Consider the following 18,886-nt stretch of genomic DNA (forward strand, 5'->3'; position numbering starts at 1 on the left):
ATTATTTAAGAAGTACATGGTTTCAATTAAAAAAAGGAGTCCAGTGCAGAGTTTTAAAAAATTATAAAAGATCTGAATATCAAATTTGGATACTTAAAAAAAATATATATAAAATCTATTGTCTTTTAAGTGGAAAATTTGTGTAACAAAAGCAGTTCTTCAAGATGAACCTTTATAATTGCCCAGTTAAACATTAAGGCACACTTTGCCTTTTTGCAGTATACAAGTTTAAAAGATTATGAGTTAAGCCAGCAAATATCCAGCCTTTTCAACACATTAACTTTGTGCTGCATCCTGTCATCTACACAGTCCAAGTAGTTCTAGTTGCGAGCTTAAGGTAAAACACTGTAAGCGTCACTGCCCTCAACTTTTGACTCTGTCTCTGTCAAAATGAGAGCCTAAGGTACATTTTATAAGGTTTCAGTTATAAAAATAACACACTCTTGAGATGGACTTCTGTCAGTTGAAGACAACCATTAATTTTTTGAAATTCCTCCATTCCATTATGTTGTTTTTAAAAAGCTGGCAAGTGGAAAAACAGACCAATACTGAAAACCAAACTGATGTGACAAGAATGCTAGCATGCTAAAGCAAATGAGGCTAATGTGAAAGAAAGCATTCCAAATAAAAACAGATGGTTGTGCAGGGCCTCAGCCCAGTTCCCTGTTATCTCAGAGTGAGCCTCATTGTCTGCTGCTTATTGTTTTTAAAGATGTACAATCTAGCAGGCAAAAAAAAAAAAATGGCTTGAAAATTAATAAGCTAGAAACCATTGTACAAGCTTTGGCTAATTTGAGGTATAAACTCTGGCACTTAACCTTTCTCATCCTTAATTTTGAAAGTCAGGAAATTCCACTTCACTGGCATATTTTAGAGTAACTAGTCAGTTAACTTTTGGTAAATAACTTTGACCACTTCAAAGAGGCTGCAAAAAGAGATTATTAAATTATCACAAAACTTTATCTTGGAAAAACATTGGAAATACATAGAAACTTATAACTCTAGAACCAAAATGAGTTTGTCTCAGAATAGAGTCTCCTGCTTTATCCTATAAGAACTTATTCTCAGAAATCAGAAGTCGATCTAAATAATCCCCCTTTTTCTATATTACAGAATGCTATAAATAGAGAAGCTCTGAAATGTTTTTATGAGAATGAGAACAATGTCTGAAGAATCACACCTATCCCTGACATGCATAAAAATAAAAGTCATTCTACTTAAAATATTTTTAGATTTCCCAAGCCTCAAAGATGGTGCATATTTAACTGAGTATCTTCTTCATGCCAAACACTGTGCTGTGGTCTAGCCCACCGGTTCTCAGTTCTGCTGGGCTCAATACCCCTATTTTATAAACAATACTTTGTAACATTTGCTTTATAAGCCTGAAAAAATCATAGGTAATACAATGTACTTATACACCTAATTTCAAATAAAAACATTGGATAATGCCTAAACTTCAGTATGGAGAAAGTAACTTGTTATAAAGTAGTACATAACTTCAAACAGATATATGGGCACAACTACACCAAAACACATAATGATGAAGTCAGATGTCTATAGCTACAGATATAGAACCACTATGGATATGAAAACAGTATAGGCTGATGCAGGTGTGCTATATTTGTAACTCAAATACCATGAATGGCAATGCTTTCAGTGACATGATCTTCTAAAATGGTCAGTGTGGTAGGCAGAATAATGCCCCCAAACAAAGATGTCCAGGAGCCTGTGAATACATTACTTTGCATGACAAAAGGAACTTTGCAGATTTGACTACATTAAGGACCTTGAGAAGGGGAGATTATCTTGGATTACCCATGTGGGCCCAATTTTATAACATGAGTTATAAAGCTGCAGGACCTTTCCCAGCTGTGGTCAGAGAGAGGGCAGCATGATCACTCAGTGCTCCCTTGCTGGTTCTGAAACATAAGGGCTCTGGGCAAGGACTGGAGAGAGTTCAATCTAGAAGCTGAAAAAGGAAAGGCACAGGCGAATTCCTCCATAACCTGGGTATAAGGAAAGACTTTCTAACCATGACTCAAAATCTAGACATAATAAGACAAGATATTAATAAATTTAACTACAAAACAATCTTTTTTAAAATTTTTTGGGGCACAAAATAATTTATTCATACACACAACCAAAGGACAACTGACAAACTGAGAGAAAATACGTGCGGCATATATCAGAGACAAAAGCAAAATGGCTAATACATCATAAACTCAAAAACTGATGGGAAAAAAGGCCAAAAACTCAACAGGAAAGCAGGCAAAAAAAGTGAGTAGATAATTCAGTAAGAAAAGACATGATATAATGATATAATGACCCTTCAAAATAGAAAAAATTTTCAATTCTCTCACAATATAAGAAATGCAAATTAAAACTACTCTTTAGATACCATTTCTAAGTATCAAATTGGAAAACATTAAAAAGCTTGGTAGCCCTGTCTGTTGACATTGTTGATGGGAATGCAAAATAATATAATCTTTATAGAAGAAAATTTGGCAATTTCTATCAAAACTACATATGCATTTACCTAGTAACCTCACAGTCCCACTTCTAGGAATTAATCCTGAAGATATACTTCTAACAATATAAAAACACGTATGCACAAGGTTATTCATTGCAACTTCGTGTGTAATTATAAAATGTTGGGGATAAAACTAATATTTAGGAGACTGGTTAGATAAACTCTGGTATGTCCATATGAGGGCATTAATAATAGGCAAATACAAATGAAGTATGAGGACGATCACTATGAAAAGGAAAGAGCAACTTCCCTCAGTTTACAATTTGTTACAAAATTCATAGAGGACACAGAATTTGCAAGCTTCACTTTTTCATCCCAACATCTACTATGTGCCCATTAAGGGAACAGAGAGTTAAACAGCACATTGTCCCTGCCTCCAAGGAGTTTACAAAGGATGGGAGAGACAAACAGCTAAATTCCATCAATTCCAAAATACATTTTACATCTCTGAAATCAGGATGCACCTTCAGTGGACAGAATCTTACAACTGCTGGCCAGCTAATTATTCTCTGACCATGTCTGAACCTGGCTTTGTATATCTCTCTGTAGCAAAAAGGGATAACTATAAACCATTTATGGTTTAGTCAACAAATTAAAGACCACTTGGGAAAAGGAATCGCAGCTATTGCCTTAAAACATTTCTGTCAACACCTTCTGTTAAAATCAAGAAAGTACCAGTATTGAAACCTAAATGGCTATCAGTAGCTTGGAAGAATATCCTGGAAATGTCTGTTGTTGACAAAGCACACAGGATGCAGACAATAGTATGTGAAGTGACATGAACATCTACAGCTGAACCAAAAAAAGTCATACTCTGAAGGTAAAGAAGTTTTAGAAATGCTTCAACCATTCATCCCAGTTGTATTTTCTTTTTTCTGCATGCACAAGAGATAGATAATCTAAATTAAATCTGAAAGAGTTCTTTCATTAAGAATAAAATAAAACTGCTAACTGATAGTCTTATGTCATAACTTAATTTGCTGCACTACTTTCTTATTGGAACACAAAATAATGGCATGTCTTATAATTGATGGCACATTGGACTTAATGAAATACAGTCATTATCACAGGACAGAGCCATAAGTGCTATCCAAAAGGACATTTAAGGGCCATTGAAACAAAGGAGTACATATAAATCAAACTGGGGACTTAACAGAAAACACAGAGATGGTAGCAGTGGAGCTAAGGCTTTTTTTTTCTTTTGTTTTTTTTTTTTTAATGTTTTTGAGAGAGAGAGAGAAAACGAGCAAGCAGGGGAGGGGCAAAGAAAGAGGGAGACACAGAATCCAAAGCAGGCTCTAAGCTCTGAGCTGTCAGCACCGTGCCTGGCCTGGCGCAGGGCTCAAATTCACAAACCATGAGGTCATGACCTGAGTCAAAGTTGGACCCTTAACCGACTAAGCCACCCAGGCACCCTAGGAGCTAAGTTTTGAAGAGCAAGCCAACTGGTCCTCAGGAGAAGGAGGTTCATAGAGCATGAATGGTGCAAGAAAGCATGGCTGCCTAACACATCAAGTCATGCTGAGGAGACCACAAATCATTCTTTATGACTGGAGTTCAAAGGTGAATGTTAGCTGTATGGGTTGAAGCCTCGAACCTGGCTAAGAGAGGCCTGGGGGGGACACCAAACAAAAAAAAAGCACTGTGCTAAGCAACAGAATTTGAATATTATCTTACAAACTACACAAAGCGATTCAAAGGCTAAAAGCAGGGGGAAAATAGAAAAAACAAAATTCAGAGCTGGAAGGATGGATTGGGAAAAACCCAGGCTGGAAACAGGTGGAAAGCCTAGGAGGCTTGATAAGTGAGGTGAAAAGGGCTGAACTCCAGAAGTAAAGCTACTGTAGCAGGAACATAGAGAAGTAGTCACATAAACACCAATAAAAATATGTTAAGGTTCTCAGCAATTAAAAAGAACAAACTACTGATACATACAACAGTGTGGATGAATCTCAAATGCATTATGTAAGTGAAAGAAACCAGACTCAAAAGGCTATTTAAATCCATTTATACACCATTCAGGAAAAGGCAAAATAGGGATAGAAAACAGATCAGTGGTTGCCAGGTGGCAGGGAGGGGGTGACTACAAAGAGGCACAAGGGAATTTTCTGAGCTGATGGAAATGTCCTATTACCTCAGTTGGGGTAGTCGTTATACAACCGAATGTATCTGTCAAAATGGACTGAATTTTACTACACGTGAATTATACCTCAATAAAAGAAAGAAAGAAAGAAAGAAAGAAAGAAAGAAAGAAAGAAAGAAAGAAAGAAAGAAAGAAAGAAAAAACAGTTGGTTGAGTGTCAGACTCCTGATTTAGGCTCAGCTCATGATCTCAGGGTTCATGGTATCGAGCTCCACATTGGGCTCACTGATGTTAAGGGCCTGCTTGGGATTCTCTTTTTCCTTCTCTCTCTGTCCCTCCCCAGCTTGCACACATTTGTGCAAGCGCTCTCGCTCGCTCTCTCTCTCTCTCTCTCTCAAAATAAACACAAAAAAAATGTGATAAGGTGGATCACAGCCACACTCATTCATTCACATATTGCCAACGTCTGCTATTCCACTACAATAGTAGAATCATATTGTTTCAACAAGGTCCACATGGTCCACAAAGACCAAAATATTTATGATCCAGCCCTTTAAAAAAAGTTCATCAACCCTGTTATAGAGTATTGTCAGCCATTTGTATGGTTCTCATTCAAAACAAAACAAAACAAAACTTAATTGTCCATAAAACGAAAAGGAAGACAATAACAGAATGTGCATAAATACTCTATTCAAACTAACTGGAGGAAAGAAATTAGTTGTTTTCTTTCTTTCTTTTTTTAAATTTATTTATTTTTAAGTTTATTCATTTTTGAAAGAGACAGAGCATCAGCATGAGCAGGGGAGGGGCAGAGAGAGAGAAGGAGACACAGAATCCAAAGCAGGCTCTAGGCTCTGTGCTGACAGCTCAGATGCGGGGCTCGAACTCATGAACCGTGAGATTACGACCTGAGCCCAAGTTGGACGCTTAACCAACTGAGCCGCCCAGGCGCCCAAGAAATGAGTTGTTTTCTAAATAGATCCTGAATTAAATCTCCCAAAAGGAAAGAGTATATATTCAGTTCTAAATAATAGCCACAGATTTCTTTTTATAAATGTTCACAAAATCCTCATGTTATAATCCCCGCATCTTCCAATTCAACCTATTGTTTAAATTATGTATTTGTTGGGTATTTTTTCCTATTTTTTTTTAATTTTTTTTTTTTAACATTTATTTATTTTTGAGACAGAGAGAGACAGAGCATGAACGGGGGAGGGGCAGAGAGAGAGGGAGACACAGAATCGGAAGCAGGCCCCAGGCTCTGAGCCATCAGCCCAGAGCCCGACGCGGGGCTCGAACTCACGGACCGCGAGATCGTGACCTGAGCTGAAGTCGGAGGCTTAACCGACTGAACCACCCAGGTGCCCCTCCTATTTTTTTCTTTTCAAGTTTATTTATTTTTGAGAGAGAGACAACGAGAGTGAGTAGGGGAGGGGCAGAGAGAGAGGGAGACAGAATCCCAGGACAGAAGCTGCCCTGTCAGGACACAGCCCGATGCAGGGCTCGATTTCATAAACTGTGAGATCATGATCTGAGCTGAAGTCAAGAGTTGGACACTTAACTGACTGAGCCACCCAGGAGCCCCAATATTTTTTCTTGTTGAAGTGACATGACACTGGCTTTTATTTAAGTAATTAGCTACACTCTATAAAACTGCTTCTTTATATAACTTCTACATGAAACAACTAGCTTTCCCATGTATTTGAAGTGTGAAGCGTGCATCCAAATAATTAGAGATGATATCACTTCTCATTTTAAGCTGCAAAATATGGATAACAAAGCTTGTGGCATTTTTACATAAAAATCAAGCACAGGCACTATGTGAAAAATTTAAAAATGTGGTAAGGAAAAAAATTATGCCAGATGCCTACAAATGATTTTGATATATATGAGTTGCACTCATTTCATTATTAATATTTAAAATGAAGAAATGTAATAGTGTTAGTATGCATAGGCAATAATCACAATGATGATTTTAAAATTAGTTGAGTATAAACTTGAATAACCTTTTCCAATAATGGTGATACATTACAGAGAGTTATCTATACTCTCTTGGTTCTAATAAAGTATATTTGTGAAGCAACTTGGAATGAGGTTGTAGTTTGTGGCTTTACAATTTAATTTGCAAAATTCCCTATGTGTGCAATTGTCACATGCTTAGTAGCACCCTGATGAAATCTACTGAGGTAACTATTCCATACAATTATACAATGTATAATATTTATAATCTTATAATTATAAATAACATTATGCACTATAACTTATCTATGAAATTATGACAAAGAACATTATGGTTACTGGTCCTCCTAGCATGACTCTGATATTATAGGCAAGAAATATGAAATCATATTTAATAAAAATGTCCCTTCAAATTAGAAGGGACGTTTTATTCTACTAACTTTTAAAATTTTATAATTGCATTGGGGCGCCTGGGTGGCTCAGTCGGTTAAGCGTCTGACTTCGGCTCAGGTCATGATCTTATGGTTTGTGGGTTCGGGCCTGGTGTTGGGCTCTGTGCTGACAGCTCGGATCCTGGAGCCTGCTTCGGATACTGTGTCTTGCTGTCTCTCTGCCCCTCCCCTGCTCATCCTCTGTCTCTGTCTCAAAAATAAATAAAACACTAAAAAAAATTAAAATTTTATAATTGCACTAAATTTTAAACTTTGATGAACTACAATAAATTTTAAAGCACATTCTACACAAAGGAGGTAGGAGACAAGACAACCTCATTATCAAGGAGAAACTGAAAAACACATGAGACAGGAGCCTTGGTGAGCCTGGGACTTGAAAAGGATTGCTCAAGTCAACAATTTTGATGATGATGACATACATTGTTGTTTGAAAATAACTTTTATAATGTAAGAAATTTAAAGGAGCTGAGGTAAGTAAATTCTTAGAGTGTAGCAAACTACTTAAATTCTTAGCTTTATGAAGGTTAGTCTATGTGGGGAAAGAAAAAAATATAAAGAAGACAGGAAGGATCACAGATTGCAGCAAAATAAGAAATCAAGAAAACAAGATGAGTTACACAGAATCATGCAGAAAGTCAGCCTCCAAGGTTGAACATTAACCATTTAAATAAATACAGCTATCTTACAATCTTGATGAGAGAAAAGTACAAAGTCAAGGCAAAGACAAGAAGCAAGTAAATAAATCCAAGACACACAGCAATGAAAACAAAGGAGAGAGAATGAAAGAAATAAAGATACTTCTGTATCTGGATGAACAGGAAGAAGTAGAAATTGTAGATTAAAGATAGAGAAGAGAATTTGGTTTGAGTTTAGCTCTAGGAAGAAAAACTTAACTGAAAAATCAAAATGATTCTAAGATCTGTTTTAGATAGTGATTATTTTCATTACAGGTCCCATGAACTTATTTGTGCTTAAATTTCTTATTGGAGCTGACTTGGCTTTTATACAAATAGTACTTTAACAAAAGAAAGATATCTCAGATCTGATGCTGTTTATGATGATGTGGAAAGAAATCTGGAAACATGCCCTTATCTGGTTGTGAAGGAAAAGAATAATAACTTGGATTTCTTTGACACTATGAAATCACTGGCTTCAACACTAAAAAAAGAATAACCAGTTAAAAGAATCTGACCTAACACTTGAGCCAAGTGATTTAAGATTTTTATAACCTATTATAAAACTTACTTTATGTACTGCCACAAATCTGTGTTAAGGCTCTGTTTTTCTTTTTCTTCATATGAAATCCAGTTCTAAAAATAGTCAAGTCTAAAAATAAAGCAAAACCCACAGATTAAGTGTAGCTTTATACATGTACAAATAACAGGGAAATCTCCACATCTTCTAGGAAAACAGATGTTGGGTTACTTATTCCCACTAAATTCTCTATGTTGGGTCAAACTTCCAGAATTTTTTCCATATTTTTCATTAATATGGACTGTATTATTATAAAACCCAAACCTGTCTTGAATTCTATTAAATTAGTTCCTCTGTCCCAGAGAGCTCAATGAGCTCTACTAATAAATATGAAAGTATGAACAAAGAGTCTTATATTTGATCTCAGGGGCTTGGTTTCTATCATGAAAACCAACTGATTAACAGTTTAAAAAATCTGCAAATGTCAATACAGTATCTATTGATTCTTTGATCCAGTTCATGCAGACAGACAGAAACAAACTCACCTACATTTTTACACTTCTCTATCCCTTTCTGAAGTCTATGCTTTCAAAAATCACTTTTCTTCTAGATATTCCTATAAAGACTAATGAGCAGAAAAGCAAAATTGGAAAAGGAGTTTCAGAATATGTGGTTTATTTGCTTATCTCTGTGCCAGTTTTCCCAATCCTCAATGGTAGCATCTTCCTACCTTTGTTTATCCATAAATCAACAAATTTAACAACAGAGTAAAAAAACCACATTAAAATAGTATTTTTGTTAATTTGCTGTCATTCTCCAATAATATATAAGAAGTCTGTTCTCAGCCTCTTAAACTAATGCTTTCAAATGTACAGATAACATTCTCAATGGCAGGATACTTTGGGTACTTTTCCAGTGGAGCTGAGATCTGATGATGGATACATACATACTCTCTTGTTTGGTTCTTCTTTTAATGAAGGGCAGAATGAGGTGACCATAATTTTCACACAGCTCAAACATATAATTTTAGGATGATTTACCACTACCAAATCACCATAAAGTGACTACAAAAACCTGAAACCGTATTGTGTGGAAAAATTGATGAGGCATAAATTAGTTCCAGCTTTCATTAGAATGAGTGTTTTTATTTTAACATGAAGAAAATAATCATGTGTATAATTCTAGAAATAATACTATTAACAAATTAAGTTAGAGTCACAAAGAAAAGAAATATTGTCCTCAAAAGTTCTTCTCCATATGATTCGAAGTAGTGGCACTTGGGAAATACACTGTGCTTGTATTTATCCTTAATCTATAGATGGAATATAAGATATTTATAGTACAATTTAACTTATTTTACAAATATATCGATGATTTGGGTGTTCCCCCCCCTCCCAATTACTTGGTAGAAAAGTATTTTCATTGGAAATTAAAAAGTTGATAATTAACAGGTTGGTGAGATGATAAAATATCATCCTCAGATCACTTCTAACGAGCTAACGGAAGGATATAGACAGATGAAGTAGCATACTGAGTTAACCATCTGCCTTCTGATCTCTGACAAAGACACCAAGAGGACTGATTCATAAGAGGGGAGGGTGTTCTTCATGGCATCTGCCATAAATTAAGTTTAAGATATACTCTCTCTCAATTTCCTTAACTGTCTTTAAAAAGCCAGTAGACCTAGAATCAAATCATAAAAACTCATTTCAAAATATATTTTCAGTGAGCTCCAAGACTTGCCACCTTCTATAGAGTGTAGAAATTCATTCTTTTCCCTACACGTGTATATCTAAAGACCAAGGATATCACTACTAGTTTAATCTCTTCACCTGAATTTTTCTTAGTGATTTCATAAATCATATGCTTCTTCACAGATTTTATGTAAACTCTGGCCAATTTAACCAATAGACACAAAGTACCTTAAAGCAGCATTGAAAGGAATCTTCTCAACAGAATCATTTAAAGTATGAGCTGTTAACATTTTCTATAATCCAAAGTCATAATAAGTAACTAGTTTAAACATCATTTTTCAAAAATAAAAACATTTTAACATAAGTATATTTAGTGTCAGTAATAATAACAAAGTTAACTAAAAAATAAACTAAAAAGGCAAACTACAATCTAAAATGTAAGTAAATAATATCACATCCACTCCCCAAACTGTTCAAAAATAAAAATGGAAACTCTGCCGTAAGTAAAAAGATACTATAATCAAAGACTAACATATAGAATCGATAAATTACGCAGTATGAAAATGTCTTAGGAGTGATCATTACAAACAAATACACGAGAGAAAAATTTACTGTGTAAAAACACCAGCTGTAAGTTTGATTTTTAATCATACCATATACAACATGGACATTCACAAAAACAATCTATTCAAAAATACTTAGGAATAAATTTAACCAAGAAGATAAAAGACTTGTACACTGAAAACTATAAAAGAAATTATTGCTGAAAGAAATTATTGAAGACAAATATATGAGAAGACATTCATGTTCACAGATTGAAAGACTTAAATATTAAGATGACAATATTACCCAAAGTGATCTATATATTCTGTGAAATTCCTATAAAAATCTCAATAGCATTTTTTTTTCATAAATAGAAAAACCTATCCTAAGATTCATATAGAAACCCAAGGGATGCTGAATATCCAAAACAACCCTGGAAAAGAAAACAAAGTTGGAGGTCTCACACTTCCTTATTTCAAAACTTACTATAAAGCTATAGAAATCCAAACAGTGTGAGAATGACATAAGGACAGACAGAGCAATGAAATAGAAGAGAGAGCTCAGAATAAACCCTCACATATATAGTGAACTGGTTTTTGACAAGGACGCTAAGACCATCCTATGAAGAAAAGACTGTCTTTTCAACAAATGGTGCTGGGAAAACTGGCTATCCACATGTAAATGATTTAAAGTTGGACCCTTACTTTTCTCTGTATACAAAGATTAATTCAAAACAGATCAAAGACCTAAATGTGAGATCTAAAACTATTAACACTCTTAGGATAAAACAGAGAAAGTTCATGATATTGGACCTAGCAATGATTTACTGTATATAACACCAAAAGCATAGGCAACAATAACAAAAAGATAAATTAGACTTCATCAAAATTTAAAACTTTTGTGCATCAACAGATAGTATAAAGAGAGTGAAAAGACAACCTACAGAAAGGGGAAAAAAACATGTGTAAATCATAACAGAAAATGGGTTAATATCCAGAATATATGAAGAACTCCTACAACTAAACAACAAAAAGACAACCCAATTGAAACACAAGCAAGGAACTTGAATAGGCTTTTCTCCAAATAAGACATACAAATGGTCAATAAGTACATGAGAAGATGCTCAATTTCATTAGTCATTAGGGAAATGCAGATCAAAACTACAATGAGTTACGACTTCACACACTGCTGGTGGGAATGTAAATTGGTGTCACTGCTACAGAAAGCAGTATAGCAGTTCCTCAAAAAAGTTAAAATAGAAATATAATATGGTTCAGTAACATCACTTCTAGGTATATATATAATAAGAGTTGAAAGTAGGGACTCAAACAGATACTTATATACCAATGTTTATAGTCACATTATTCACAAAAATCAAAAGCTAGAAACAACTGTGTGTTCACCAATATTTGGATAAACAAAAGCCGGTATATCCATACAACAGAATATTATTGAGCCATAAAAAGAAATGGAATTCTGATAGATGCTATAACATGAATGAACCTTGAAAACATCATGCCAGGTAAAATAGAGACAAAATGACAAAAAAGTGCTTGGTTCTACTTAAATGATGTACCTAGAATAGGCAAATTCATAGGGACAGAAAGTACCATAGAGGTTACCAGAGTCTGGGGTGGGGGATGGGAAGTTATCATTTAATGAATATAGAGTTTCTATCTGGAATACAAAATGTTCTAAAAATAAGTCAGACAAAGAAAGACAAATACCATATGAACTCATTTATATGTGGAATCTAAAAAACAAAACAAACAAAAAGCCAAGACAGACCTATAAATACAGAGAGCAAACTGGTGGTTGCCAGAGGGGAGGAGGGAGGGCGATGGACAAAATGGGTCAAAGGGAACAAGAGATGCAGGAAGGAAACAAAAAAGTTCTGGAAATAGATAGTAGTGATGGCTACACAACATTGTGAATATACTTAAAGCCAGTGAGTTGTACACTTAGAAACAGTTAAAATGGCAAATTTCATGTTGTGTGTATTTTTCCACAATAAGAAAATACTCTATTCAGTGAATACCTACTTATCTCCCATTGCTGCTAAAACCCATTTTATTTCGATTTCCAAATTACTACTAAATGCAGTCTGTGTATGTGCGCACATGCAGGTAAATTGAATCTCTCTTGAAAAACAGACACAGGTGCTGATATGGTGTGCACATTCAACAGTCTAAAATGCACTTTCAAAAGTTGCAAGTAATTACAATTGTACTCCAATTTGATTTTTATTTCAGTTATTTATGTAGACCAAAATTAACAGGTCATACATAACTCAAGGAAGAATATCCATAACTTCTACTGATGGTCTAAATATATATGTTTATAGTCCAAGTACTAAAAATGAACATCATACCTGATAGAGCATGATGGGTTCTATGTTGTATCCTAAGTTATCTGCAAAGTTCTTAGCAATGACCGTTTTTCCACAACCCTACAAATGGAAACACAATCATTCAAGGGAGAAGTCAAAACAACCAAAAGTTGGGAAACAGAAATCCGCAGTGAGACTGCTGCTATTCTTACTTTTCCTCCAATTAAACATATGTCCTTAACCATGTGTGACTGCATCATCTCAGCCAGTAGTTGTTTATGGCTTAAAGTCTGTACAAAACGCTCTGATGCACAAGGTTGACTTATTGGCCTGGTCCCAGCTGGCACCTATAATTAAAGAGAAGTAAATATAATATGCATATGTGTTTCTCAAAACATTAGTAAATGAAAGAACATAACTGCCATTTAGAAGCCCCTAATAATCCCTTGCTCAATTCAATTCTGTACTGTTTTTGATATTTCAATAGAGCAGCAACTATTTTCTTATTCACAGATCTGATTATCATTATCATCAACCCTCCAAATCAATCATCCCTCTAAAATTAAAGCCCTGTGCTGTCAGACATTTTCATAATAATCATGTCATTTGGGGGTTATTTATAACTTATAATAACAATGTCACTACTTGAGAATGAAGTTTTTTGTCCAAGTTCCAGTGCTCAGTACAGAATTTCAAGTCAGTCTACTGGGACTCTCCAAAGTCACCAATGATGTCCTGATTTCTAAAATCCATGTCTACAAATCCTTTTCCACTCTTAGTTTACAACTCGGAAGTATCTGGTCTTAAAATCTCTCCTCTCATCCTTCACACCTGCTTCTTTTATTTTCTATCTCCTCCTCATTTGTCTCCTGGGGACTCCACTAGGAGATTTCCATGTTCTGCAGAGGACTCGGGGCCCATCATAACAGGAACCCTACAGAATTATAAGTTTGGAAGTGACAAGATTAGATTTGCATTTAAGAAAGATCATCATAGTGGTAACATAGAAGGCTGACCGGAAGGACTGGAGGCAATGAAGTCAGAAAGCCATCACCAAAAAAGAAGCAAACAATGAAAGCTTGCTCCCATTTCATGCCTTTGGACATGTCTGAAGTGTGCTGAAGTGTCCTATCACCTTTCCACTCCTGAGCTACTGGAAAACTCCTATGTCATACTTGAAGACAGCTCATTCTATATCCCCACAGCCATTCCAATGCAGTCCTTACTTATCTGCCTCTATTTAGACCATCAGCTTAATGAGGTCATTCATCTGAAGTAGACAGAAGAGTGTAGTGGAAAGTGATCCTGTCTAGAAGTCTTATCTGTGACATTTCTTAGCTAGCAACCATGAATGAACTGATTATCCTCTTTACATCTGTTTTCCAATCTATAAAATGCAGATCATAAAACTTGCCTCCAGGATTATTGGAGGATTTAATGGCATAATGTATTTATGGTATTATATATTTGTCAAGAGACAAATATAGTGACTAATACACAGTAGACACTAATAATTTTTAATACAGAGCCTGGCTCAGAGTAGACATTAATCAATGTTCAGCTTGATAAATGAATAAATGCAGCAACATTAATTAATAAGTATTAATAATATCACATTAGAGCACATAAAAAGTCTATATAATTAAAGTGCGCTGTGGCACATAAGAAGGCAAGCCTTCTTCTTCCCCACATTCACTTACAATTCATTTAAGTCTGTGTTTTTCAAGCTGTGTTTCCTTGTGATAGTTTCCCATCCCCTCTAGGGGTTCTCAGGGCTCTCAAAGGGTTGGAAGAAAGGGAGGCAGAGCAAGCATATAGAGCCCTGTGACCAAATATCCTTCCCTTTTCTAAAACCTCTCCAACCAGAACAGCTCCTCTTTTAACTGTTGCATGTAGTTACGAAAGATTTTATTTGAAAAGAGTGTTCCACAGCCGCTAAAATATGTTTGAAAACACTATTTCTTATCAAGGACTCAGAATACAAAATACTTTATTCGGGACTTCATTTGATTTTCCCAGAGATCAACTTTAGTTTTTTATGAGAAACTACGCTTATGTTTCTCCTGAACTTTTCCAGTTTACAAACATACATGACTGTGGATACATGGATAAATACAGATACAGATATACAGATGTGACACTAGAGAGCCAAAGAAGATTTAAAAGGGGATCATAAATGGGCAGAACAAAGCACATCTCAGAAAGTATAAACTTTATCCATTACCTGAATGGTCACTTCTTTTTCTGCAATCCGGACAGTCACAGAAGCTTGGGGGGAATGGCTTTCAGTCAGCCTCTCCACTCTCACAACCTCTTTAGGAAGCACAGGGCTTCCTGAATCTTGGAGTTCAAAGCGCTGCAAAATTACAAGAAAATCATGTAATTTACTTTTTATTTTAGTATTAATTTTTTTTAATGTTTATTTATTTTTGAGACAGAGAGAGACAGAGCACGAACAGAGGGGTAGAGAGAGAGAGAGACACAGAATCCGAAGCAGGTTCCAGGCCCTTAGCTGTCAGCACAGAGCCCAATGCAGGGCGTGAACCCACGAGCATGAGATCATGACCTGAGCCCTAAGTTGGACGCTCAACCGACTGAGCCACCCAGGTGCCCCTTTACTTTTTATTTTAGTATTAATGTTGGATATCTGGAAGATTCATCTTAATTAGAACTGAAACTCTATATTAAAAAGTAGAGGTAAAAAATTAATGAGAATTTTTCCTATTTTTATAAAAGTCATTCTACTTAAGCCAATTACTAAAGGTGATATGCAAATCGCTCCTAAGATTTACTCAATGACAAGTAATGAAGTCACTTAATTCCTGAACTGCTAGAAGTTCACAGCCTCCATTTCTTGCTGATCAAAAGTTCCAGTTTCCAGGAAAGGATGATGAGACTCTCGACAGCATGTTAAAGTTAAATAAAACTTACTTTGGTTGATTTCTTAAATCAACTGATGTTGATGTTGCCTGAAATTCATGAAACCAAACTTCCTGGACACCATTCTGCTGTTGGCTTGTGTGATTAGCCTAACTGATTACAATATATGACAACAATCACAGATATTTCCACAGTATCTGGCACAGTGCCTTCTATGGTGTAGGTTCTCAGTACTTGTCAAACTGAGTATAAAGACTAAGACCATTGATTCTTTCTCCATAGAGAACAATTATCAATGTTCTAACACTTGTTTACACACCTCATACCAGCTGGTTATATAAAAATGCACACAAAGAACACAAACAAGTATATGGAAAATGAGAATACTAATAGAAAATTAATTAAATCCTATGCCCTAGATTAGCAGCATGTTCAATATGAAAAGCTTAATTCATTTTCAGTATAAACAGGCAGAAACTAACCCCTCAAAATCCTACCACAGTTTTAGAACATTATCACTATTGTGAAAGAGTTGAACCTCAATGCAAGGGCAGATCGCTGCTTATTCAACAGAATGCCACAACTCCAGAAAATAGATTTGGGGGAAGAAAATCATTTTCAAACTCAATGTTCTAAGCATAGGAACCCAATTCAAGTCTTTTTGGTGTCCTAAGTACTTAAGACACTCACTTACTCCATTCCTCAAACCTAAGAAAAACTGTCTCTTTGTGCTATCATTTAAAAATATGTTTTATGTTTTATGCATTTTATACATGCAAAGTCCCATAGTATTACATAATTTGGTAGGAGCTGCTTCTATGTTGTAGACAAATAACAATTATTGACACTTTAATTTCATGCAAAAAAAAATGCTACACTGTATTTTAAGGGAAGTTCAACAGGAAAGGAGTAAGCCTTAGAATTAAATTAAGTTCTTTAGAATTTAGAATCTAGAGTCGTTAAATTCTAAGAAAACAAATGTATTAGCTTAAAGGTATGCTTTTAACTCCAGCTATAATAACGTCAGTCTAACCTGATACAGGATTGACTGCAGAGCAATTATATTCCAGAAATGAATACTAATGCCTCAAACCTCTTGCTATAACTGGTTATGTCATTTTAAATAATTCAAGCTAAAATATATCAATAGAATCAACCTAGTAGGCTAGAAGACCCTATGAACACCCTAAATAAAAGAACTCAAGTTGCAAGATGAATTACCATCTGCTGGCATGGGAAGTTTAAAGAACTGTTAACCAAAAAGGTAAATAAGAAACAAAATACATATATAATTCTCATAGACCATATGTTAGCAAGAAGTAGAAAATCAAAGTTTATTTGCCTCACCATTTTACATTAATGAGTAGTTCCTGTTGATTCTTGAATTTCAATTAAACAATACTAATGGTTTTTTTTTAATATACTTTCTTTGGGATTGCATTATTTGAACTGTGAAATATAATGTAATAAAAGAAAATGTTAATTACGTGTTGGCCTGCAAGGCCTCCATATTCACCCTCACTATTCTCAGTCCTGTCCCTCTAAGCTATTCATTTTCCTCATACCTTTTTCTAGGCTCTGAAGAACTAAGAAAGAAAGTCTCCGTACCATACTTCCTAACTACCAAAAAAGTAGGCAGCCCCCAGTCTCTGCTGGGCTCTCTTTCCAGTGCCAATCAGCAACCAATGCCAACAAACATCACTCTCCTTAGGGGTCCTCTGAACCAATGCATTCCTATCTCAGCTGGTCATCTAGCTGCCTCCTCCACCCACAACAGAGCCTTCATGCACGTACTCCTCCATTCTTTGCTTGAAAATAAACCCCATTAGGATAATATCATAATGTATCTATTTGGCTCACTCCAAATCTCCAGAATCTAGAATCATACATGGGGCACAGTCGGCAGTCAACAGAGGTTTGTTAAATGAACACACAAAATTCTTTCCCCCTAGTCCTCAAAATCCTCTATATTTTCATCAATCCTCACTTCTTTTCCCAGTGTCTCAGTAGAAAGGACTTCTGCTTTAATTATGAGTGAGTGGAAAGCCACTGGAAGTCTGCTTTCTCCATCTCGGTTAATGATAATTCCATCACCTCAGCTGCAGGGTGGAAAAATATGGTCTTCCATCATTCCAAACCAAGGCAGAATGGCGCTCTGGAAATGTCCTTTCCTGCCTCTCTCAGGCCGTATCCATAAATATTCTCCATGTATTCCACAGATTTCATCCCCTCTTCCTATGAAGATGTTTGTCTTCCCATTTCAAGAAACAAATAAAGTCATTTCTTGATTCTACATAATCCTTGAGTGAACACTATCTTTTCGCTTCTCACCATCACACTTATTTTACAAGTAGTATATAATCACTGTTTCTGCTTTCTCATCTCTGATTTACCAGTCAGCTGACTGATTTTTGGCTTACATTCCCCCCACTCCACTAACATTTTGTTCCCGTTAAGTTCACCAATAATACCCTACTCACCAAATTAACTAAATAAATAAATTCGTTTTCCTCCTATTTTACTGTTCCCTTCTTCTCAGTCTTTTCTGCAGGTTCTTCTTCAATTACCTGACCAGTGCCCATCAGGGTACTTCAGGAGTGGATCTTTTATATGTTTGCTTGGTGTTCACTTTTTAAGTAATCTCATCCAGTTTCAGACTACAAACCATTTCCATGCTCTGACTACTCTTTCTCTAATTTGAAGGTTCTCTGTGTGCTGTCCAATCCTTAAATGTTGGTTCTTGCAGGGTTTAGTCTTCAGACAATACTTCTCACCATATACACTCCTCTTCAGTTCTTTCATTTACGTGATCAATTCAACTAACACCCATATATTTATTACTAGCTCCCAAGTGTTTATCTCTAATATCAAAATAGCTCCAGATCCACATCCATGTTTTCAAGTGTACTAGACAGACCCAACTGGTCCTACCTAAGAAGAACAGAGAGCCAAGACATGCTACTAGGAGACCAAATGTACTTGTCACTATCCTGTAACAAAAGCGTACTATTCTCAAAGTAGAGCAGATTCAGAGTGAGAGTATTTTCTTTAAGACATCCTTAACTAAAAGCTAGAAGTGGTATATGACCACAGAAACATGTTTTTAGAGTACCAAGATCATACGACAAGTACCATCTTAGGAATGAAAGACATTTTAACCGTTTTTATTGCTTGTTTTGGGAAACAAAGGTGTTCTGAATTTTAGCTTACTGCATTTTTCAG

General features: G+C 35.5%; 1 protein-coding gene across 1 annotated transcript in view; it reads right to left on the reverse strand.

Moving 5' to 3' along the window:
* Window positions 1–18,886, reverse strand: part of VWA8 (von Willebrand factor A domain containing 8) — a 363,559-nt gene that overhangs the window by 258,388 nt on the left and 86,285 nt on the right. Inside the window, exons 10-12 of the mRNA XM_053899178.1 lie at window positions 15,009–15,140; window positions 12,997–13,131; window positions 12,827–12,904 (exon numbers count right to left, since the gene is read on the reverse strand). Coding sequence (XP_053755153.1) covers window positions 12,827–12,904; window positions 12,997–13,131; window positions 15,009–15,140 — 345 coding nt within the window. The remainder of the gene's footprint in view (window positions 1–12,826; window positions 12,905–12,996; window positions 13,132–15,008; window positions 15,141–18,886) is intronic.

Source organism: Panthera pardus, unplaced genomic scaffold (assembly GCF_024362965.1).
Source record: "Panthera pardus isolate Hobbes unplaced genomic scaffold, ASM2436296v1 HiC_scaffold_1, whole genome shotgun sequence".
In the NCBI taxonomy this organism is placed as follows: domain Eukaryota; kingdom Metazoa; phylum Chordata; class Mammalia; order Carnivora; family Felidae; genus Panthera; species Panthera pardus.